Raw genomic sequence first — 25,495 nt, 5'->3', positions numbered from 1 at the left:
GGATATAGAACACCAGAGATCCTCATGTTCTTTTCGTATTCTGCCATGACAAAGTTTCCCTACCACCTAGGTACTGGGACAAATATCAGAGAAGTTTCATAGAAACTGACTTGTATCAATCCTGAAAAATGAACTCCATGTTTATTAAGCTGTAGTCACACTGGACTTCCCAATGTTTTGCAATAGCAGGGCCTTTGCACCTGCTATTCTTTACATCTGAAGTCTTCGTTCTTCTCCCAGGTCTTCACCTCACTGGCTCCTCATCAATCAAGCCTCTGTTCCAATGTCATCTTCTCAGGCAAGGTTGCTTAGAAGCTCCTAGCTAAAACACTCTTCCCGACAGAAACCCTTCTCTCATTGCTCTGTTTCATTTTTGTCAAGGCACCTAGCACTATCTGAAATTTTTATGTGTTTATCAGTATGTTGTCTACCTTCCCCGTCAGAAAGCAAGTTCCATGTGGACAGGAACCACAGTATTTCCCTAGGCCTACAACACTATCAGATAGGCAGTGAGTACTTGATAAATATTTATGGAGCAAATTATCTGCATGGTACAAGTCATAATATACTTCATAACCAATATCTAAAAGGTCAGCGTCTGTACCTGGAGATAACACCTTGTATAGGAGTCTACGGACATTGACCCTCCAAGAATAGTCTGCAGCCAACTCCTGGTGGAAAGGACACATGGCTCAGACTGGAAACCCAGTTGGCCACCAAGGACTTCTTATGCTCTTGCTCTAATCTTCCCTCACCAAGGTCCCAAGTCAGATGGCAGAGTGAGCTCAGGGCCCTTTCCTGTGGGTTTATAAATAAGCCTGGGCTCATTACTGATCCCAGAATGGCCTACATGGCAACTCGCCCTCAGCCTGCTCAGTTAGTAGGCCTGCTCCCAGTAAGGTCAGCAAATAACAGTCATGTAGAGAGCAACCCAGAACAGCAACCTGGCCTGCAGGTCACACAAACACCACACGGTTAAGATCCTCTCTCAAACCATGACCCCAGGTTCTACAGAAGCAGTTCTTCTCCATCATGTCCCAGAGCTAGGTTTCAGTTTATTCACAAATGCCTGAGTGTAGGATTAAGATGCTTCATTGCAGTGCAGACTCCTTGCCTTCCAAATGAGGAGCCAGTGGTAATTAACTTCTGTGGCTTTATACAAGGCAGAGTAGGGGAATGGTCAAGAACAGAGTTCTAGAGGCAGATGGTTTTGAGTGGAGGGTCTTAGTTCTCTCACTTCCTGTGTCACCACAGTCAGGGTGTCCTGTGTGAACTTGAGCATTTTATTCAACCTCTACATGGGCTACTCTCTCCATGACTAAGTTACATAATCTATGCAAAACACTTAGCACAGTATACGCCAATGTGGTATTACCTTTAAAAATAAGAATTCTAGAAGGCACTTTTTGACCTCTCAAATTCAGAATCTCTTTAAGGGATCACAGAGCTGGGAAGATTTGCAAGACTACTTGAGTGGATACCAGGACCTTAATTATGAAATTAATAGAATGTAGATCCCTGAACCCAGGCATGACTAGATATACATAGCTATTTATGGGAAGTTAAGAAACATCACCCAGTTCAGTTGCCTCATTGGTGATAAGAGGGCATGTGGACATTAAGCTCTATGCAACTCCACCGAAAGCCACCCAGTGAAAAAGGTGTTTACCTAATCCAGGCTGCATAAATTGTGTTGCCATTTATAAAAACAATCCATTTCCAACTCTACTAAAGGTAGTCACAGGTCCCTCACCTCATGGAGCTACTTCTGTCTTCTCAATTTTTGTAACAACAGCTTAGATTTGCATTAACTCCTTTCTGTTGTACATTTCCGTGTAAGTTTAGTCCAGCCCATTTCATATTCACAGTATTTGAGTGTGATATGCAAAGCGAGTGGTATTAATGCTGTCTTAGTTTCATTTTTTGGTTTTACTTTGTTCTAGCGCAGCAGGAGTATGAGACCCAGAGAGGTTAAGCAACTTGCCCAGGGGTCACATAGCTGCTCAGTAGCCAGTTGGAACACGTGAGCTTCCCTCCACATAAGTGCTCCTCAGACTGCAGCATGCATGTGAATCACTGGGGATCTGATTACAATGCATTTCTAAATTCAGTGTGTCTGGGGGAAACTAGGATTCTGCATATCTAACCAGCTCCCAGGAATTGCTGTTACTGGTAAAATATCCTTCTCCATACCCTCATAACACCCCAAGCATGTCCCTCCTGATACTTCCTCAAATGCAGTTGCATCATTTGGGTAGTCATTCATTTCCCCCCAACTAGATTGTGAACTCGACAAGAGCAGGAACTATGGTTTGTTCGCTATTTTGACCTGACTGTCCAGCACCAGGCCTTGCAAAAAGAAACTGAACGAATAATTTTTTGAGGAATGTAGGAAAAGCAACCTATTTTCAATGACAAAGCCACAACACTTGAATATTAAGACTCTCATTGCTTATTGAAAAAAAATATTTATCAAGCATCATTTGTTGTTTTAAGTCATATTATAATATCATTGCCAGGTCCCCAAATAACATAACCAGAAGAAGCTTTGCAGGGTCATCCAATTTAGACCTATAGGTGTCTCACAGAACTAAGCCAGGGTCCAGTGCAATAGAATGACACGTTAGGGCCAATAGAAGGGGTGACTGTGAGGCCATGCTAAGGATAAGGGGGAAGTGTAGAGCAAGCAGGGTGATTGAGGTTCAATAACACTCTGCACACAGCACAAAGGGAGCCACCTCACCTCTGCTTCCACCCAAGGTTGTTGACAACACCAATCCCCAACGGGTTGCAGGTTTTTCAAATGCCAAGAGCTGTGCTAAGCACGCTACACAGATCATCTCATTTTATCCTCGCTACACACCTGTGACATAGGCTCTTGTTTCATAGGTATGGAAGCAGAGACATAGGGCTATTCAACTGTAAGAGAAAAAGCCAAGATTCGAACCCAGGCAGTATGGCTTCAAAGTCAAGGCTTCTAAATCACATTGCCTGCAAGCACACAGGAAAAAGAAGCAATTGCTTGAAGATGGGAGTGACTTTACTCCCTTGTCAGTAGCCTGATAAAAGGCTCCAACAAATCCCAAATAGAGGAAATTGGGGAGAAATCCATCACATCAACAGGGGGTGACCTATTTATTCAAAAGGGAAGGTCCAACAATAAAGTGTAGAAAAAGCGGGACTTTCTGTCGCAACAAATGCTCAAATAGTTTGACTCTTTTAAGGTTAACTATCCAACCCCACGGAAAGGTTCAGTTAAGAGTCTGTTAAGTAATGAGTCTCAAAGGTCCCAGCTTCCTTTCACACTTCATTAAGTCTCTTATGAAACCTTGCATTAATGATTGGGCAAAATCTGAGGAGATCATCATCACATGGAAGAAAACAGAATTGTGTGGAGTATGAGCATCTGATATAGAAAGACAAAAAGTCAAAAGAACAGAGTGTTTTTCAGAAGCTTAAAAAGCAGATGTTCAACAGTTACATATTAACACTGTCAGAAAAGAAGGAATAATAATAATTTAAAAAAAAACAAAAACAGGGGAGGAGAATGCATTGTCCAATTGGGTATGAGAAAAGGGTAAAGAATGTTGCTGATTATAAAATACTAGAGGCCCAATGCACGAAATTTATGCAAGAGCAGGCCTTCCTTCCCCCGGCTGCCAGCACCGGCTTCTCTGGCACCTGGGACCCAGGCTTCCCTTGCAGTCCCAGCTTCATCGGAAGGACATCTGGTCTAATTAGCACATTACACTTTCATTATTATAGATTTTAAAATGTGGAATAAAACGAAATAGTAACAATATAGTCGTCCCCCCTTATCTGTGGTTTTGCTTTCTGCTGTTTCAATTATAAGGGGTCTACCTCCCATGGTCCAAAATTATTAAATTGAAAATTGCAGAAGTAAGAAATTCACAAGTTTTAAATTGCACACTGACTGGACAGTGTGATGAATTCTCAAGTGGTCCTACACCGGGCGTGAAGCATCCTTTGTCCAACATATCCATGCTGTGTACACTCCCTGCCTATTGGTCACTAGTAAGCATCTCAGGTACCAGCCTGACTGTTGGAGTATCGCAGTACTAGTGTTCCAATAACCCTTATTATATTTAATAATGGCCCCAAGTGGCAAGGATAGTGATGCTAGCAACATGAATATGCCAAAGAGAAGCTTTTACTTAAAATGCTTCCTTTAAGTCAGGGGTAGGGAATGTCCGGCTTGCTGGCCATATAAGGCCGGAGAAATCATTTGGTCTGGCCCCGCCAAGGCATTAGGGGTGAGTTAATTAAATCTTAGACCAAATATAGCAGGCTTATTTTTTTTTTTCTAGCAAGGTTTTTTAATTAACAAAACAATATTTTTCAAGACAGCTCGATTCCTCAACATAAACTTATGGAAACTACTAGAGGCCCAATGCATGAAAATTCATACACTGGGAGGGTGGTGTGTGTGTGTGTAGAGGGGGATATGGGTGTCTCTCAGCCCAGACTGCACCCTCTCACAATCTGGGAGCCCTTTGGGGATGTCTGACAGCTTAGGCCCACTTCCTGCAGGGAATGGGTCTAAGCTGCAGTCTAGCCTTCCTCTGCTTGAGGCAACTGAGCAGGCCAATCAGGGGACAGCGCCGGCCTGTGAGTGTCCAGTCCCCCCTCCCCACAATCACCCCTGTGCCGCTGCTGGTTGCCACTGCTGGTCGCTGCTGCCCTAACCCTGTTGCTGCTGCCCCATCCCTTCCCTCTGCCCACTGGCCTGGTGCTGCCTGCTTGCCAGCCTCACCCCCTGCCAACCAGTTGTTTAGTCAATTTGCATATTAGACTTTTATTACATAGGATAATGACACAGTTTATGAGTCAATGCAGGTTAACTTTTAAGTTGATAATTTTGTATTGCTCTTGAATGATGTTATAAATACCAAATTGCCCTTGGCAGGAAAAAGGTTCCCCACCCCTGCTTTAAATGAAAGGGTTGGTATAGTACAGTAAGCTATTTTGAAAGAGAGATGGACCACATTTGCATAACTTTTATTGCAGTATATTGTTATAATCATTCTATTTTATTATTTGGTATTGTGTTAATCTCTTACTGTGCCTTATTTTAAATTAAACTTTATCATCTATATATATAAAAACCTAAGCGACCTAACAACCAAACAACTGGTGGGATGGTTGCTATGACACATACTGACCACCAGGGGGCAGGTGCTCAATAAAGAAACTGTCCCCTGGTGGTCAGTGCTCTCCCACAGTGGGAACGCTGCTAAACTGACCAACCTGTCCCGGTGGCCCACCAGTCTGGCGACAGCCACTCACCCCTCAGTAGTCCTGCAGGTCCAATCTCCATAGAACAGGCCAGGCACCGACAAACCACGCCACTAGCATGATCCTGGCAGCACTACCTGCCTCCTGGAAGTTGACCTCAGGCACTGTGGCTGCTTCCCCTCCCTAGATGCTCTGCAAGAAAGAAACGATATAAAAGCGACTGCCAGGTGGTTCTCCACTACCTGTGCAAATGTCAGCGAGATGGATCTGGATTTAGGGCCGACAAGGGTGTCCCACCACCTGCTGGAAGGGCTGATGGCATCCTGACCCCACCCCCCTACTCCCCTCTAGACCCCTCCCTTGCACAAATTTGTGCACCAGGCCTCTAGTAGGTATATATGTGTGGTAGACAGATAGACTTGGGCAGAGCAAGGATGGGCCAGTTACAGAAGGTCACCAGGATGGAAAGCCCCAGGTACCTAGCAAAGGACAATAGTAGGGCAGGCCTTCCCCCCCAGGGTGGCCTTTCCTCCCCTAGCATATCATTGGTAGGTCATGTGGTTTAGACCCCCTGACCTTTCCTCCCCAAAGATAACTCGTATTTCAGCTCCAGGCCCAGAAAGCAGCAAGACCAGACAAGCAACACCAAGGCTGACCTCAGGACCAGTTGCATTGGACAATGACCTGCTGTCCTGGCTCTGATCGAACAGTGGGAACCTAGGCCCTGAAAGGACACACCTGCAAAGCTGCTGAATATTGTATTCAGATCTTCCCCTGGGACCTCCCCTAAAATCTCCACCTCAAAACCCTTAGGACGAGGACTCAGTGCGCTCTCCTTCTTGGGAGCATACTAGTGCACACATCCCTTTCCCACTCCTAATCCCCCCTCAGGTGAGTCACCAATACCTTCCTCACTTCCAAGCTCCAAGGGCCCTTTCCTTTACCTCTATAATTAGTTTCCTAAGCCCATTTCTTCCACAAATTATTTCTACCTCTGTGATTTTCTAAATAAATGATCACTTATAGTTTGAGTCTTGATTCTGAATTCTTTCCATCCAGAACTCAAGTATTGAGGTTGCTGAACCCAAGTCCAGTCTGATCCCACCAGTGTGGTGCTGTTTCTGCGGACTACAACATATGTATTAAAAAAACAAAAAACCCCAAAGAATATATAGGATCAGTACTATTTGAGGTTTCAGATATCCACTGAAGGTCTTAGAACATATTCCCACAGGTAGGGCGGGGGGGACTAATATACTAAAATACAACCACAGGGTCTTGAATACTAGTAAAACATTATTGTGAAGAAAAAAAAAAAAGTTGAGCTCTACAGATTGGTTTTTACACTTGTCTTATTATTATTATTTATCTTTTTTTTTTTTTTTTTTTTAAATATTTTATTGATTTTACACAGAGAGGAACTGAGAGGGGCAGAGAGTTAGAAACGTCGATGAGAGAGAAACATCGACCAGCCGCCTCTTGCACACCCCTCACCGGGGATGTGCCCGCAGCCAACGTACATGCCCTTGACCGGAATCGAACCCGGGACCCTTCAGTCCGCAGGCCGACGCTCTATCCACTGAGCCAAACTGGTCCCGGCTATTATTATTTATCTTTGAAGGCCCAAAACCTGGTTCTACTACTTCTTAGTTATGCTCTCAAGCTTGCGTAATTCTTCCAAGATTCAGGTTCTTCATCTATAACATGGAAATAACAAACACTTACCTTCTACAATTATTGTGAGTCTTACATTAAATGACATACTGCCACCTACACACAGATGAAATGTGTTTATAATAAGTAAAAATTATTGGTATATCCTATGAAAAGATTATTGTATATTAAACTTTGTGTGTTAAAAATAGAACCATATAAAAATGTCACATAGGTATGCAGCCTTAAAAAAACCAACTTCATTTATAATTATACCCACAAACTTTTAGTCAATTTACCATATAACAATCGTGTTAAAAATCAGAAAGTCTTATGACTCAGTAGTATAAATTTTGGAGGGAAAAATCCCACTTCAATTTATGGGAATGCTTTATAAACCATAAAGTACTAAACAATACTAAATGTATTTTCATTGTACTATCATTCTCTTGGTTGCTAGAAGAACTGGAGATGTCATCAAGTTAAAATCACTCAACACATTAAACTACAAATTTTTATTCACGGGAATACAATATGAAATTTACTTATAAAGGGAAGTCAACATTCTAAGAAGTTACAACAACATAAATAATAGACATTAAGTCAACAAAGATAACAAACAAAATTTTTAGAATTGTTCCCATAATTTCATCTTCCAAACTTGTGGGGCTCGTAGTAGAAATTAATATCCAGTTCTTAGACGTCATATCCAGAATGATTCTGCTTCCTAGAGGAAAAAAGAGAGAGGTATCCTGAAATGAACTCATTTATAATTCTGATTTAAAAAAAAAAAAACTAAGTCTAATATTTGCACTATAAAGAAATAGTGATGAGAAATCATCTTTTACACAAGACTCGACATATTTGTAACCAACCAATGAACTAAATGTTTTACTCCTTAATAAATTAGAATGTTTTTCATCCACTCATTTTGGCTACATAATCATAGATTTTTCTATATCCTAAATTTGCCTCTCTTTCTCAAAGAAACAGCTCAACCACTTTGTAACGTATATAAATGTCTAATCCCTCCTGTATATCTAAAACTAATATTGTATGTCAACTATAATTGAAAAGAAAATATTAAAAAAAAAAAAGAAACTAGCCTGGCCAGTGTGGCTCAGTAATTGAGCATGGACCTATGAACCACGAGGTCACAGTTTGATTCCCAGTCAGGGCATATGCCTGGGTTGCAAGCTAAATCCCCAGTGAGAGATGTGCAAGAGGCAGCCAATCAATGATTCTCATAATTGAAGTTTCCATCTCTCTCTCCTTTTCCTCTCCCCTCTGAAATCAACAAAAATATATTTAATTTTTAAAAAGAAACTAAACAGGATAGTTCGAGGAACTATCAAATATAACTTTTTTTAATGTTATCAGTATTTATGAAGTCTTATCTGCTAAGTCATTTACATTATTTTACAATGGTATCCATGAAATTGTCATTCTTCCAACCCATAATATAGTAGGTATTACGAGGAGATTAAAAAAAGGCAGGTGAAAAAAAAACTTTTTTTTTTTTAATTTTAAAAAATGAAACACACTGGCCAGTGTCGTTCAGTAGTTGGACCATTAAATGAGAACCAAAGATTCTCGGTTTCAATTCCCAAAAGTATGTACCTGGGTTACATGTTCTATCTCTACCACAGGTAGGGTGCACTCAGGGCATGTGTGGGAAGCAGCCTATCAATGTGTCTCTCTCACATCTCTCTCCTCTTTGTCGTCATAGTCGTCGTCATCCTCCTCCTCCTCCTCCTCCTCTTTCTCCCTCCCTCCCTCCCTTCCACTCTCTTTAGAAAATCAATGGAAAAAATATCCTCAGGTGAGGATTAACAAAATAAAAAATCAAAACAACAAAAGGTCTTTTTCATTATCTTGATTCTCCCCCCCCCCCCCCCTCAGGATCCTCTGTCTCATATTCTGGTCATTTAATGTGGCATCAATCAATCAATTTCCTCCACATTTCAGTGTTAATCAAACAGCTTAAAAATAGCTGGAATTTTAAAAAGCATAATAGAATTTGCAAAAGCGTTCATATATAATATAATCAGGTTAGCATACTGTTAGAACATTTTACCAAATGTCAGTCAGGTAGGGAGGTTAGGGTTAGGGTTAGGGTTAGGGTTAACTCCTTTTTCAGGAATGCAAGTTCAAATAAGGAATTTTCAGGTGCATACATCAGAGTTCCTTATAGACACTCAACTTGAAATGAACATTAGGACTCTTAAAAAGTGGCAAGATTGGGTTAGTGCTATTTTCATTCAAAAATTACCCAGCAATCACTAGCAAAGTAAACACCTTGAATTTCCCTTACACTCACCATTTTGCCTATGCTACCGAAACAAGGGGGGAGAATAACACACAGGCTTGTAAAGTGGCTTTCTCTCCTATAAACTCAGCCTCCAGACCGTTTCCTTTGTTTGCTCCCTGAAGGCTACCTTCAATTTCCTCCAACAACAGTGAGAGAGAGGGACTCAAATAGGAAGTGAGGGAAAGACGGAATGAACTGGTCAAGACTGAAAAGTAGAATCCATTTCTCACCTGACTCAATCCCAGGTTGTGGCAGATAACACGGCTCTTTGGTTTTCTCTCGGTCTGCTCTTGTTAGAACAAAGTGCATTCAGCTCAGGTGGTCTCTTAGCAACCTTGGTTCCTGGGTCAAAGCACAGTAAAAGGTTTTATTGGATAGCTAGGTAGTGTATGAAGCTGAGGGGCAGGGAGCCTGCATAGAGAAACTCTAAAATTACTCTCAGAGAAGTCAGGAAGAAGATGTCAAAGGGTGGACTTTGAAAATATGGCACTTTAATTTCATTTTATCACGCAGTTGTGTAGCTAAAAACTGCACCTTTAAGAAAAGAGTTAAATTGAATTCTAGGATTTTCCTGGCAGGGCAAACATTCATGACACTTTTGCAAACAACAATTCTTCCGGAGGGCGGTGGAGAGAATGGGAGAAATGTTGTATAGTGTACATACTTGTAACTAGTAGATAAATAAATCCTGAAGACCTAATACATAGCACAATGATTATAGACAAAAAAGCAAAAACAACACTATTATGAACATTAAACCTTCTAAGAGACTTGATTTTAGTTATACAGAACTCCAGGAGAAATGACAATTGCGTGATCCAAGAGAGATGTTGGATAATGCTTGTATGACAATCATCTTACAATATAAATGTGTCAGATCAGTATCTTGCATACCTTAAATGTACACAATGTTGCATGTTAAATATAATGCAATAAAAAATTCCTAAAATTATTTAAAATATTTTTGCTTCAATATCTACCATGACAACAAACTTCTTTGCCTACGTAACAGAACATAACTCAGGAAATTGTCTGCTATGAATTCTGTAAGTTTTAAGATTTTTATCATTTTTATGTATACATTAGAAAGTGGAGGAGTGAATTTACTACAAAAGACCAGGCTATAAAATTTAGTCACAAATGGAAGATTTTTTTGTCTAATAAAATGATGATTACTAAATGAAATAATAGAAGCACAGGTTAGAAAATTGTTAAAACATTTAAAGATGATTAAAACCAATAACTATGACCTCCCCCACCCCCAGCACAATCTTAGGCATGTACCCTGAAGAAATGTATGGCTATCCATACCAGGAAACATATCCAAACATTATTTATAATATCTTCACCCCAAATGCTCATTAATAGATAATAGATAGATTCATATAATGGATTTTTTAAAACAATAATGAACATTAAGCTACATCCTCATACAAAAACAGAGTTGCTTTTTAAAAGCATAACAAACTTTTTAAAAGCTGGGCCTAAAACAAAATACACAGTGTAAATATAATCATGTAAAGCAGAAAAACAGAATTAAAAGTACATGGTTTCAGAAACAAAGTAAGAGATAACAAACTGATGGTTTCCAAGGGGAGAGGGACAGGAAGATAGGCAGAAAAGGAGAAGGCAATTTGAAAGTATAAGCTTCCAGTTATAGAACAAGTCATGGGAACATAATGCATAAGGAATATAGTCATTCGTATTGTAATCACTATGTACAGCAACAGGTGTTACTAGATTTATTGTGATGATTACTTTGTAAGGTCTGTAAAGGTTGAATCACTTCTGAAACGAATACAACATTGTATGGGAATTATAATGAAAACCTTTTAAATTAAAAAAAAATGCAGTTTAGTGGTGCATATATAGGTGGCAACAGTGTAGTGGCAAATTTGTCCAGAAAAGCAAGGCATTGGCTGCCATAAATTCAGGATGGTGATGGAAGGACACAAATTAGTATCATCACACATTCACAAACACACTCAGATTCCACTGTGAGTCAAGTGATGAGGATCTCACTACTTTTATTTACATTAGCTAGAAGCTTAGTAATCAAGTGTTTCTTCTGTGAGATTGCAGGGACATTCTTTTGGGAGAAAGCTGTTTAACAGCAGCATATTTTAAGAGAAAATTTTTGTTACTGAATAAAATATGCACCAAAAATGTAAATAAATTTCAAACAAGTTAAGTGTCCTAGAACATATATAGTATGACTATCTCAAGACCACGGTCTTATCTTGAACCATGGTATTCAAAACTCATAGTTAAAATATAATATCACCTCTAATTTCTAATATAAGACATTGTAGGTTGTTTTGGGCCAAATATATTTTATAATTTCAGATAATTGCAAATAATTTCCCCTCCCATTTGCATGCCTCTGCCTACATTTTTTTTTCTCTCTCCTATTTCCAGAATATACTGGGAATGAATTTATTATTTTATAGAACATTGTACTAAAAATAGAATGAGTACTCTCTTACCTAGTTTTTAAAACTTGTCTTTATTTTTTCTTTTGATTCCATCAAGATTCCAAATAATCTAATTCAAATTGAACTGTTCATTGCTCATTGAATGGTTGGACAGTGGTATCCCACAAAGTAAGTTAGACAAATGGAGAGTAGCAGCAACATTTGGTCTCTGGGAGTTAAACTCCATTGTAGTCACTGTTCTTCACCCTGACATCAACTTGTGGGGTCTTGATTAAAACCTTTACAATCACATTTTTATATAAAATAGGGTTTCTCAAATTAATTCTAACTCCTGAAACCATAAGAAGAATGCATTGAGACCCGGCCTGCATGGCTCAGAGGTCAAGCATCAACCTATGAACCAGGAGGTCATGGTTCGATTCCTGGTCAGGGCCTATGCCCTGGTGGTAGGCTTGATCCCCAGTGGGGGGCATGCAAGAAGCAGCTGATCAATGATTCTCTCTCATCATTGATATTTCTATCTTTCTCTCCCTCTTCGTTCCTCTATTAAAAAAAATTATATATATATATATATATATATATATATGTGTGTGTGTGTGTGTGTGTGTGTGTGTGTGTGTGTGTGTTTGTGTATATATTTCTTTTTTCAAAGAAGAAAGATGTGTTAGTTAAATGGCTTGATCCCCTGGCAAAAACAAAACAACAATCTCATGTATTATATAAAACTAGAGGCCTGGTGCACAAATTCATGCACAGTGGGGTCTGAGGTTGGGGCCTCAGGCAGTTGGCTGGCCTTTCCCGCCCCTTGACCAGGGTTTCGGGAGCCAATTGGGGGTGGGGCTGGCTGGGGGGAGGGGCCATGGGAGGGCTCCAGGGTGTGTCTGGCCTGTCTTGCTCAGTTCGGATCCGCTGGAATTCCAGCAGCAAGCTAACTTACTGGTCGGGGCTTCTGCCCCCTGGTGGTCACTGCACCTCATAGCAACTGGTCAATTGTCTGCCCCCTGGTGGTCAATGCAAATCATAGAGAGTGGTTGAGCAGTCTTAGCATATCATTAACATATTATACTTTGATTGGTTGAACTGACAACTGAACACTTAGCATATTTATTTATTATATAGGGTTATTCCTACTAATCATTCCCACTAAGATATCACCCCTTTCTCAATTTCTCTAACTTCTTTTTTTTTTTCTTTTTTTTTTTTTTTAATTTATTTATTTATTTTTTACATATTTTCTTGATTTTTTTTTTATTGCCCCCCTCCCTCCCTCCCACACATCCCCTCCCTCCCCATAGTTTTATGTTCATTGGTTGTACTTATATGCATTTATACAAGTCCTTCGGTTGATCTATTATCTCCCCCTGATATCCCTACCCTCCCCACTGTAATTTGACAGTCTGCCTGTTGCTTTACTTTCTCTATATCTGTCTCTTGGTTCATCAGTTTATAAAGATCTTTATCATCCACCGATGTGTGAGGTCATGTGGTGTTTCTCTTTCGTTGATTGGCTTATTTCACTCAGCATGATGCTCTCCAATTCCATCCAAGTTGCTGCAAATGATGAGAATTCCTTCTTCTTTATGGCAGCATAGTATTCCATTGTGTAGATGTACCATAGTTTTTGGATCCCCATATTAAGTGTGGATTCTTGGTCAAGACAAAGAACAGAACATACTTTGTAAAGTCTTTTAAGTCAAAAGAAAAACACTTTTCATTGGATTCAAGTTTATAATCTTAAACATGAGTCACATTTCAAAAATACTTCCTTTTTTGACAAAAATGTGCTTATCTTACTTGTTTCCATTAATATCTAATGGTCAAGATAATATTGACAGAACTTCCCCAGAGACATATGTTAAAAAAAAAAAAATGAGACCTAATTGAAATCTGTCCATTTTTGCTTAACAGCTCCCCTTAGGTATAATAATGACTCTTTGTCGAGGCCCTGTGCCAGGCTGAGCCATGCTCCATCAGGACATGGAGCAGCCAGCCAGGCTACTCAGTATTTCTGTTTGGAGCCTGGATACCACTAACTTCTCCAGGCCCCAGATGCCACCCTCTTTCAACTGCACAGATTTATAAATGTCTTCCAATAAAAAGTCCCATTTGAAAAGATCTGTATTCCAATGGAAATAGACTATAGGGAAATGGAAATATCCACATGCAATTATTAATGGCCGCTCTCTTTCTTTGATCCTGGCTCCTTTTTTGTAAAAGTGAACCCCTGGTTGAACAGTGGGATGGACAGTCTTGCAGTTACTCTCTGGGCCTGATGACCCCGGTTTCGCCAGAATATCTCTACCACAGCTGTTGTTAGATTATTCACGTCGAAACAATCTGCTCTTTGTAAATGGGACATTCTCCAACTACCCCTAGGAGGTTATTCTCTAGCAACCAGGGTAGCTGAAAGTACAGTGTTGTTGTTCTTTTTTTGTGTGTGTGTTTTTAAAATCTATTTTCTACTAGCTTTTACTGCCTGTGATTTCATTCTTGTTTATTAATTAGTTCATTACTTTCCTACTGATCAACTTATAACTGACAAGTTCCTCCCCTTGACTTCCTTAACATTAGCTGGGCAGAGAAATAACAAGAATGCTTTTAGGACATGGTGGTTGAGAGATGGGCCTGGAATTAGATGGAGAGGACTTGACTCAGATCTGCCACTTGCCATGAGACCTTGGCCAAGTTACACTAACTCTTCGTGCCTCGACATGTCTATAAAATGGGGCAATAATAATAGTACTTACTTCTTAGGGTAGTGTGAGAATTAAGTGAGGTAATAGTTGTGCCGAACACATAAACACTTAAGAAGAGATGGTGACTATTATTATTCATTATCATTTAGCACATTACCTGGTAGATGGTACCCTTTGAATGAGTCATCCTTTTCAGGTACTTTTAGTCACCTAAACATGCAAAATTGTCAAACACTTACTTATCCTTTGAAATCCAATGTTATCTCTCCTGTGATCCATCCTAACTTCCTCAGGTAGAATGTAAAGGTCACTTGTCTGTAACGTTTTGTAGCTCACAATATTGTACTGTAGTTGTTTTCATGTACCACCCCATAGGTAGTTGCTGTCTTCCTCTTAGAAAGTGGGGAGAACCTTACTTACCCATCCTGGACCCCAGTACCTCGTAATCACTGCATGGGAGGTAGGAGTTTTCTTGGAAAACTGAAAGTTCATAGTGTTCAAATTAGCCGCTCCCTGGTGGTCTAGTGGTTAGGTTTCGGCACTCTCATAGTGTTCAAATTATAATTACAACAAGAAAAACACATATGAGAGTGAGAAAAAGTAGGTTTACAGCTGTTAATACGCAAAACAGAGTTTATTCTTGTATTGTTATTTATTATTGTATTGTTTGACATTATTATTAGTTATTATTTTGTATCCTTACTTATGATTTATCTTTTAGGTAATGATGGCTGGTAATTTAACCTACTTTAGCCCACCCCTGTATATTAAGTCTAATTTTCCCAGCAAATATTTTAAAAATAAAATCCCAACGTTGGGTGTTTTCAATTTGTCTCCATATGGGAAAGGTCTCTTTCCCATAAAAATTATATTCAATAAAGTATCTTTTAGAAACTTAAGAATTATATGGTAATTATGTCTTGTTGGTGTTTTTACTTCTGTGTGGATTTTTTTTCTTCTTCTTGTAACTAGGAAACCAAGTCAAGTTGTTGGAAGGCAACAAAAATTTGGCACTGGCCCTTCGGGTTTTAGGATAGGAGTGTCTTGTTGGGATGGCTACTGTTTCTATGGTATAATGGAGATTTGTCCCCTTAAGACTCCTGAAATGGATGCTGTGTGGCAAGGCAGGAGATATAAACTCCTGAAATTTGAGTCATTCAGAACGTAAATGAAAAGTTGGGCCTTTTTAATAATAAATGGATTTTGTTTGTTCTGTAAATTTCTAAAATTTGAGTTCAAGTTGCATTCTCTGAATGAATTAAGCTTCATTTGATTCTCCCAGAGCTGAATTATGTGTAATTCCAAAGAAAGGAAGTGTATTACATATCTGAGAAATTAATTCATCAATCCTATGTGCCTTGTATGAGAGAAAGCTTGAATGAGGATCATAATAAATGGCATGTGGCTTTATACTTAAACGATTGCAGGGATGATTATTGTACCTTGTTTCCTAATTAAAATAGGATTTCAAGGAAATTTTTATCTTCCCTGCTAAAAAAACAACAACAACAGTGGTGAAGGGTCTGAAATATTATAGTAATGTTGGCACTGGAAAAGACGTGAAATTTTGTAAACTTCTCATGTGACAAATGAGAAGTACAGCAACTTGTCTGAGGTCACAGTTATTTTCCTTCCGAGCTACTCACATAGTTGCCTCAGCAATTTTTCAAATCTTCTGAAAAGTTGGATTCTGTGTTTCATAAGACTTAACAATTTGGGGATAGCCTACCTTCTTCACCTCCCAACTTCTTTGATTCAGGCCAATGTGAGACCAGAGAGTCCAAAATAAAGGTGGTCACATGTGAAAACTAGAAAACTTGGCTGGGCAGACTCAAGGAAGCACAGAACTTGACAAAGTGGACTTCGACTGAAAACAACTTGGGCTTTGTCACACATGGTCGGTGGAGTGGGGAGCGAGCGAAGGTCTTGGGGCCAGATGGAACTGGTTTTAGATCCTGGTTCTGGCTGGTATTAGCTCTGTAGCCTTGGACCAGGCATTTATGCCCACCAGCTACCCCATCTGGAGAACAGAGATAATTCCTGTCTTGCAGACAGCTGAAAGGATTTTATTCATAACTATAGTTATAACTACTTTGACTCTAATCTCATTAAACCTTGTGAGGTGACTTACTAACACTCCTATTTCCAGAGAGATTAGGTAACAAGATCACACACCAGGGATAACCAGGGATTTGAATGGAGGTCTGTTTGGCTCCAAAGCCTTAGCCACTGCAGTATCTCAGAACTGGGGAAAAGGTAAGACAAGAGCCCAGCATGCCTGGCACTAGATAAAATAGCAGTTGGTATGATGAAGCAGCAGAATCAGAAAGATGGCAGCTCTAGTACAGTTCAGAGAGGTGAGTGATCAGATGGACAAGAGGAAAACCTGGTGCTCCAGACAGACAGGGGGCCCCACACCTGGGTGAAACTCCTCTACTTCTTTTCTTTTCAACTGCACCTCTCATGCCTTCTTCCTATGCCAACACCTATCCAGGCTGGGCCTTTCTGAGCCATCCACGACCATGTCGCCAATGTTTTAAGCAACTATTTTAATCCTAAAATGAACTATTTTTCTACACATGGACAAACACCTCCTCTTAATCATCCACTCCCAGGACTCCCAAAGGCTGAGATTTCCCAAGACCACATTCCTGACCGAACAGGAGATTAGACATTGCCCCTAAGAAGACATAAATTATTCAGCTATCGGCACTTAACATTAAGAAATATTCTAGAACCGAAAGAATAAAAATGTTTTCAAACTTCTCCCTGCCAAGTTTCCCTACCCTCTCCATGAATGACAGCTATAGTGGACTCTTGCAAGGCCAGTGAGCTACCCAGGCCCCTGTCCCTTCAGGCTTCAGCAGGAAACCCCAACACATCAGTGCCACCCAGGCCCCATCCCCTGTGGAATGAGAAGTGGGATGGGGGTGTTTTGTTTTTCATCTTCAGGATTCACACATCCAAATAAGTGTCATCATAGGTTTGGAGTTGGGGAGTGGAGGAGAGGAGAGAATCTCTGGACCTTTTGAGTTCTAAAGAGCATTTGCCAAAATCTCCCATGCTATCTTCTTAGCCGGCAACACACACTCCTCCGCATAAAATCATGGGTAGTGATTTTTTTATGCCTGGAGGTTCAGGTGTGATAGCCGACGTTAGCTAAATGTTAGTTGGAGTCAAATTTAGCTGAGAGGACAGATGACTAGATTGGAGAACACAGTTTCCAGTTAAATGAATGCCTGTGACTTCTTTTTAGGCAGAGTTATTTTTCCAGCATGTAGCAGAGAACTCAAAACAAAATAGGTGCTCAATTTAAAACAATGTGGGGTGGGGAGGATAAGGTATGACTTTAAGGTGCTGTTCTTCTGTGTCTTAGAAGCCCATTGCTTAGGAGGTGAACACAAGTAAATCACTGAATCGCTTTCCAAGAATGTACAGCCATCCCCGGGGAAGTCTGAGCAATAATGCTTGTTTCTGGTAAGTACGGTTTGGGTGTGAAGGCCCTGTGGAATACCGACAGTGTCCTGTTAGCACTTCTCATATATCAGGAACAAGCTCACTCTGATTTGTATCATGAAATGTCTTCTATCTTCAACAGTTAGAGCTTATTGGCCCATTGCTAAGTTAGCACCATGTTTTGCACGCCGTAGGAATTAAATAAAAGATTGTGAAATGAAAGTTTATAGAGGAAAACAAAAACTCTCCCTATCTCCTGAGTTACAGGGTGACACTTGGGCAAGTGGGTGTTCCCTGAGACAACCCTCCTTCCTGTCTCATCAAGACTTAGAATCAGACCTAGCAAGGTGGCCAACCAGTCCTTTGTAACCATAACCAAGAGACAAATTTTAGAATGCTGATTAGAGTTGAACAGATAGTAAGTTTGTCAAACAGTAGCTTATGCTTTGAAATTGTTTTTGCAAGGTTCCCCACCATTGCTGATCTTAGCTGTAGCCAAATGTTCTGAATTACTAACCATATACCACCCTTCAAGCCTCCCATCCTCAGCATTCACACAGCCTACACCATCCTAAAGATGTAGTTACTAAAAGCAATAAAAGCTAATTATTATCTCTACTAGAAGTCTGGTGCATGAAAATTGTGCACAGATAGGGTCCCTAGGCCTAGCCTGTCATCAGGGCTGATCTGTGGGTTGACTGATGGGGCAACCGGGGGTCCCCCCCTCTGGCACCCACCTTGGCTGGCCTGGGACCTGCAGGCTGGGGGCAGCTCGTGCGTTGAGCATCTGCCCCCTGGTAGTCAGTGCCCGTCATAGCGACTGGTCATTCCACCATTCAGTCAATTTACATGATAGGTTTTTATTATATAGGATAGCTTAGATTAATGTGTCCCATCAAATACCACATGGAAGGTTCTAGGTTTGAATTTGAAACAAATGAGATGACTGAGAAGATTCAGGTCCTGGATTTATTGGGGTGACCACTTCATAAGTCATATAAATGTCTAGTCACGGGATTGTACACATGAAACTAATATAATATTGTATATCAACTGTAAATTTAAAAAGAATTGAAAAAATTAATAAAAAAAAAAAGAGGAGTCAGAAAAAAATTCAAATGGGGGATTTCCTAAATAATGTTACCATAGTTGGCCACTTACTTTCATTATGAGTAAACCCCACTACTCTGTAAAACAGGCGATGGCTGTTATTTTACAAACAAGGAAATGAGGCTCAGAGAGGCTGACTTCTTGGGTAAGGTCACACTGTCTATGAGTGGTCCAAGCTAGGGCTCAGTTCCAGGCGGGCATCTGCCTCCTTCTAGTTTACTGTAATGCCTCCCTTCTACATCTGACCTAGGCTCCTGATGCACATTTCAGGGGAACTGAACATAAGTAACCAAAGCCGAAAGCTGTATTGGTTTATAGTCCTGCAGAAGGACCAGGGAGTCAGGTTTCATCTTTGCCTGTGAGGACCGAGCTGGGCACCGGCCGTTCTGGGCAGCGGGGGCCTCCTTTCCAGACAGAAAACACAGTGACCTACTTTGCAGGACTCTCCGAAGCAACCGTTAACAACGGCTTCAAAGACAAAGCCTTTGACTGAAATAACAAGACGGCGATGAACCCGGGGCATAGACAGGTGCCCTCTCTGATCCAAATCTCACACATGGAAAAGTGACAAGACCCACGTCTCCTGTCCCTTGTGATGCTTTCCATGTGTGAAATTTCACTTTGAAATCAGGGAAATGCTCTGTTTGGAGAGGAAACCCAGAGAGAGGAATACCAAGCGTAGCCACAAGGCTGGTTCAAGTCATTTAAATACCATTAATCCCTTGCTTCTCCTCCTGCCTTTATTTAGCTAGAAGGAAATAGAAAGACTAGAATTCTAATTCATTAATTTATCTACTATTCAGCTTTATAAAAGTTGGAGAGATGCTGAAATGCAGGGAGGGGAAACAGGCTTCATGAATCTAAGTTTTAACTTACTATATTCTTTCTCTGCCAGAAACAGAAAAGTCATATTAAACTTTCCTTCTATATCAACATTTTAAAATGCCACCTTTAAAAAAAAAAAATCCAAAACTTACTGTTCGAGGGTTTAGTGAGCGAAGTCTAAAGTTGAGGAGGTGATCGGTCTCTTTTGTGAAAAACACCATATGCTCTTGGGTGGATCAGGAGAGTCACTGGGCTGTTATTAATAACTGGCCTAGAGCTTTATGAAGAAACATGAGCCAGACCATTACGGGAGGAGGCAAGTGGGAAGGAATTGACAGACACAGGTGGGATAAATTATGACAAAACTATACTTAGGCCCACACGGGAGCTCAAATACCCCATGAGGAGGGGGGTCAGCACTTTCACAATCACCGGAGCCTATGTCAAACACTCTTTAAGAATTCACCAACCAACTAACAAAAATATCCTTACTGTTTAACTCTCTTGTAAAATGACGTGACTCATTTAATGTAATACTATACTCTGTTCTTCTGAGAAAGGCTTTCTCAAGGACATACGATTATCTTCTCAAATGTATATACTTTTTTCTCGGTTTACTTTGACTTCCCTCATTTTTTTCCCCCTGCTTTAAAAATTTTTTTATTGGCCAAGACCGGTTTGGCTCAATAGCTAGAGTGTCGGTTTGGGGACTGAAGGGACCCGGGTTCAATTCCAGTCAGAGGCATGTACCTTGGTTGCGGGCATATTTCCAGTGGGGGGTGTGCAGGAGGCAGCTGATCGATGACTCTCTCTCATCGATGTTTCTAACTATCTCTCTCCCTATATTTAAATTTTTAAAATATATTTTATTGATTTTGTAGAGAGAGGAAGGGAGAGGGATAGTTAGAAACATCGATGAGAGAGAGTCATCGATCAGCTGCCTCCTGCACACCCCCCACTGGGAATATGCCCGCAACCAAGGTACATGCCCTTGACTGGAATTGAACCTGGGACTTTTCTGTCTGCAGTCTGATGCTCTATCCACTGAGCCAAACCAGTTTGGCATGACCTCCCCCATTTAAAAGTATATGTGAACCAATGGATTTTCAAGTGCCCATTATCAGGTTTTTTGAGATTTGTTTACTTGTGAGCATATAGACTCTCTCCTTTAGGGGTCCCAAAACAATTCCTGGCAGTGTGCATGTGTGTGTGTGTGTGTGGGGGGGGGGGGTTGTATGTGTTGGGGGCAGGGAGGTGAATCTTGGGAACCTATAGAAGCAAAGTCTGCAGGAGAGAGTATAATCCTGACCAGGATTACTGGTGTGTAGAGGATGTCCTCTCTTGAAAGCTGTATTTCAAAAAAGTCCAAGTCTATGCCTCCACTGCTCCCAGCAATTGACATCAAATTGTTCGGACTACTAACAGTGTGTCTTCAGATCTAAACTACATTAAACACTGGCTCTGCACAAAGCGTTAAAAGAAAATTGATGATAAGACATAAGTTACTGAAATATATAAAGATACAAATGGAAGTAAATAAATGCTCATCAAATTGCTGCATTCTTTAGGTTCTAGCTGCCTGTTGCCCTGGCTCAGTCCTGGTAACTGTCCTTTTATCAAACTAAATCCTTTTCCAACTAACTGCTGGGGAGCACCTCACTACAAACCTTACACAATGGAGTGTTATTCTGCTGAAGTAATTGCCAAAAAAAAAAAAAAAGTAATAGATCAGCGATCACCAGTTTAATAGATGGGTGAGAGTGAGTAAAATAGGAATAAAATCTAATTTTTTTAATACACTGGTCAATTTAATATTTTTGAGCATCCACTGAATATATGTTCCTTTTTAGAACCTATTCACATACTATGGCAAAATATTTTGCTCACCGTATTATACAAATAGAAATTTTTTAAAGATAAAATTTAAGAATTTTATTCTGAGGCATAAACACTCTACTCTGCAGATGACTAGAGAGTAGTTCATAGCTCCACCACTTGTCAGCTATTGTGGATTAAACTGTGTCCCTCAAAAATATATGTGCACGTCTTAACCTGTGAATGTGGCCTTATTTGGGAATACCATGCAACAAAGGAAACAGATGCTAGAGGGATGTGACTACTAGCCAAGGACTCTCAGGCATTTCTCAAAATGAGGCCCTCTGCTTGACTTCTTTTCCTTATATGTGATTCATAGAATCTCAGAAATTCCGAGTTTAGTGGTTTCCTAAATTGCCCTTAACAGATGGGGAGAGAGGAACCCAGAGATTCCAGTGTTTGAATTCTAATCCGATGTCTACTGAAACCTCCTTGAGCCAGGCTGGGTGGACCTGACATCCTAAGGAACTCAGCCAAGTGTGAGAGACAAGGAAATAGATGAACACACTCAACGATTTCCTCAAACCTACCATGTCTTGGCACTGAACTTACAAATGCCATTCCTTCTGTCTAGCAAACTTTTCTTCCCTTAGTTCCTCACTGTGGATTTTTTTTTTTCTTCCATCAGTGAAATCCTAGTTTCCACATTACCTGCTCTGGGAGGGTTTCCCCCTACAACCCAGTATGGATTCCTTGACCCACATGTGTCCTCCCAGAGTACACTTTGCTTATCTTTCCTGTAATGTTTTTTTGCCTTTTTCCCCCACATGAACATAAGATCCTGATGATGCTTCTAGACCTTTGTTTCCATGGTCTGTCCCATTCCTAACATAAAACAGCGCCTCAGATATTTGGAGGTGTGCACAGAGCACAAGGGCAACAGGTGGGAAGACTGACTGATGACCGAGGTGATGCTAGGGCCAAGTTCAAAAGAGAGGTAGACATTCACCAAGGAGTCAACAGGGGAAGGCATTTCAGAGAGAGCTCTTAACAGGAGCAACTATGGGAAAGAGGAGGGAAGGGGGGTAAACTGCATGTAGCTTGAATTGTTGGAAGATAAAGAGCAAGGCAGAAATGGCCAGAGATAAAACTGAAATTAAGCAGGAATACATAAAACAACAACAACAACAAAACACTTTAATATTCTGCTTCAGCCTTTCCTAGCATTTTAACTCCAAGCAGGTTATTTGACTTCTCTATGCCTCTGTTTCCTCACTTGTAAACTGAAGATCTCAACAGTCATCCTCACATAAAGTTTTTGCAAGGATGGAGTTAACACTCGGTGACATTTAAAAGATCACGAGTAAAAACTAGGGAAGTGCTTGCTATTTTTATTATATTAAAGACTTCATCCTATGGGCCAGATGGGGGCTCATGCTTCTATTCTCAGCAGGGGCGCAATGTGGTCAGCTTTTCTTCACAAAGATTTGTGGAGTTGGGGTTAGTGGAGTAGGTCAGGGCAGAAAAACAGCTGGGAACTATTTTCTACAACAGCCCACGAGTAATAAGGACGGAAGTGACTTGGGGGCAGGAATGGAGGGGACGAGCAGGATTAAGATGGCAGAACTGGCAGGATGTAGTGCCTGGCTAGAATTGGATTGGAAGAGATTACAAGCAGTTAAGGATGCCTTCCCCAGATTTCTGGATTAGGAAATTTGGGTGGGTGAGATACAGATAGACGAGGAATATGTGAGCACTTTCTTCTTCTTTTTTTCTTTCTTTTTTTTTAATTTTTTAAAATATATTTTATTGATTTTTTACAGATAGGAAGTGAGAGGGATATAGAGAGTTAGAAACATCGATGAGAGAGAATCATCAATAGGCTGCTTCTTGCACGCCCCCTACTGGGGATGTGCCCGCAACCAAGGCACATGCCCTTGACCCGAACGGAACCAGGGACCCTTCAGTCCACAGACTGACACTCTACTGCTGAGCCAAACCGGTTTCGGCTATGTGAGCACTTTCTATGCGTCAGACCCAGAGCTAGACTCTTGATGCCAAGAGATGCAGAGGAACTGGCCCAGGGCCACAGCGAGTGAGCAAGTGACCAAGGGAGACTAGAAACTCTGTCTCCAGTGACCACGTGTGTGCCCTTTCCAACACATCCATTGCAATCCAGGAAAGGGGTCCTGCCCAGGGAGAAAATGTCCGCCTATCACATCCTAGCTCTTAACTCATAAAGAGGATCAACAGGAAAATTCAGGCTCTGAGTGAGGTGGGGGTGTGGAGGTTGAGGGAGTGGGGGGACTTTTGAACTTCTAGGGCTTCCACACCCAAAATAACAAAGTGTCTTCCCTCAAGTCACCTCACATTGGCAAATTCCTTTTGTTCCACTTATTTTGATGTCATAAGTGTCATACAAACTTGAATACTTTGCCTCTCACACCCATTTCGGTTGCTGGAAGCAGATCTCTTGGGTTTATTGCTTACCTTTCTTTAAAAAAGTATTGCATTCTAACACTGCCATGGAGTATAAGAAATGAAAAGCAGAATCTCTGCCTCCAGGCCCAGCCTCATAGCAGCTGAAGGTGGCAGAGGAAGCCCCAGTGGTTTTGACCCCAAAGAAGCTGTGGTTGTGGGGGAGGGGCCAGTGGGAAGGGCCAGTTCCCGAGGACCAGCCACTGAGGCAGAGGGCAAGCAGGGACACAGCAGGGCAGAAAGACTATGATACCTTCCAGCCTCTCTCCCACCCTGGCAATGACACCCTCATCAAGAGCACAGACAGCCTGGGAACCATTCTTGTGAAGGGGAGCATGAAGCACTCCTGCCTGCCCCAACGTGCCTATCATCTTCATGGGCAAGAAGAACTAGAGGCAAGATGAGCATACTGGGAGAGAGCTGACCAATCAGCTCCTGGTGAATCAGGAGCCCATTCCATCTGAGGAAGGCCAGGCCAGGCCAGGATCAGTGCCTTTGGCTGCCTTGGGTGTTCAGCCAAGACCAAGGATGGCCGTGTGGGAGGTAATGGAGATGGCCACTCGGGCTGGCCTCCAGGTCCGCAAGAATAAGCACCAGAGGGGCTACCCCATTCTCTGAGATACCCAAGGCCTCCCCGCTTCCTCACCAGTTCTCCCTCCACAAGGTTTCGGAAGCACCCTCTGTCCCCATCCCCACCTTCTTAAGGCACATGCTGAAGCCTCCCCTTTTTCATGTCCCTCCAGTCCAGGAGCTGCATGGAGTTTCCCAACCCCCCAATTCCAGGCCCTGCCTCCCCCGAGCACTCTGGGTACCTAGGGCTGTCCCTGCCCTCCCTCCAGAGGAAAATTCTCCTGCTGCTGCCTGGGTCCGGGGTGGCTCTTTTGGTCCCTTTGGCCTTCCCCAGACCATCATCACACATCAGCACGTCATACATCTCTGGCTCACAGGAATGTGTCTGGGGTAGGGGACTTGGAGGGTATAACCCAGAGTTTGGGGCCCCTTGGTTTTTCTGCTTTGGCTACACTTGGTTGGGGGCATGAATAAAAAAAATCACAGACTTGGAAATGTGCAAAAAAAAAGGAGAGATGAAAAAACACCATATGGAATTGTGTATTCAAGCTGTTTTTAATCATCTTCCCCCCGCCCCCCCCCCCCCCCCCCGATTTCATTTCAAAAAGCTGGTTGAAGGTTTGCTTGTTTATTGACTTATTTATACTAAGTAGAACCTGGCTTGATAAGTGTGTGTTGAATGAGAGTCCCTGAAGCTAGTAAGAAAACCGAGCAAATCCTCAAAACAATAAAATTTAAGAAGCAACACATTCCCTTCTCACAAGCTCAGGGCCCCTCCAATTGCCCTCGGAGCAGCAGAGGGAAGTGTTCCTCACACTCCAGCTCCAAACATCCCAGCTAATGCAGCTGGAGCAGGATAGGGCCTGATCTCCTAGTTACTTAGCGGAGGC

The 25,495-nt window shown here is 41.4% G+C and overlaps 1 protein-coding gene across 1 annotated transcript; it reads right to left on the bottom strand.

The window, feature by feature from the left end:
- Positions 1–7,409: 7,409 nt before the first annotated feature.
- MRLN (myoregulin) lies at positions 7,410–20,032 on the bottom strand. Its single transcript, XM_084903973.1, has 3 exons — positions 19,895–20,032; positions 9,451–9,562; positions 7,410–7,636 (listed from the first exon to the last, which is right to left on the bottom strand). The coding sequence occupies exons 2-3, from the start codon at positions 9,527–9,529 to the stop codon at positions 7,476–7,478; spliced, it is 240 nt and encodes a 79-aa protein (XP_084760099.1). The 5' UTR covers positions 9,530–9,562; positions 19,895–20,032; the 3' UTR covers positions 7,410–7,475.
- Between the last annotated feature and the right edge of the window lie 5,463 nt (positions 20,033–25,495).

Source organism: Pipistrellus hanaki (genome assembly GCF_964339955.1).
Source record: "Pipistrellus hanaki genome assembly, chromosome: 14".
In the NCBI taxonomy this organism is placed as follows: Eukaryota; Metazoa; Chordata; class Mammalia; order Chiroptera; family Vespertilionidae; genus Pipistrellus; species Pipistrellus hanaki.
The sequence above is the reverse complement of the archived record's forward strand: the minus strand, read 5'-3'. Positions and strand labels throughout refer to the sequence as shown.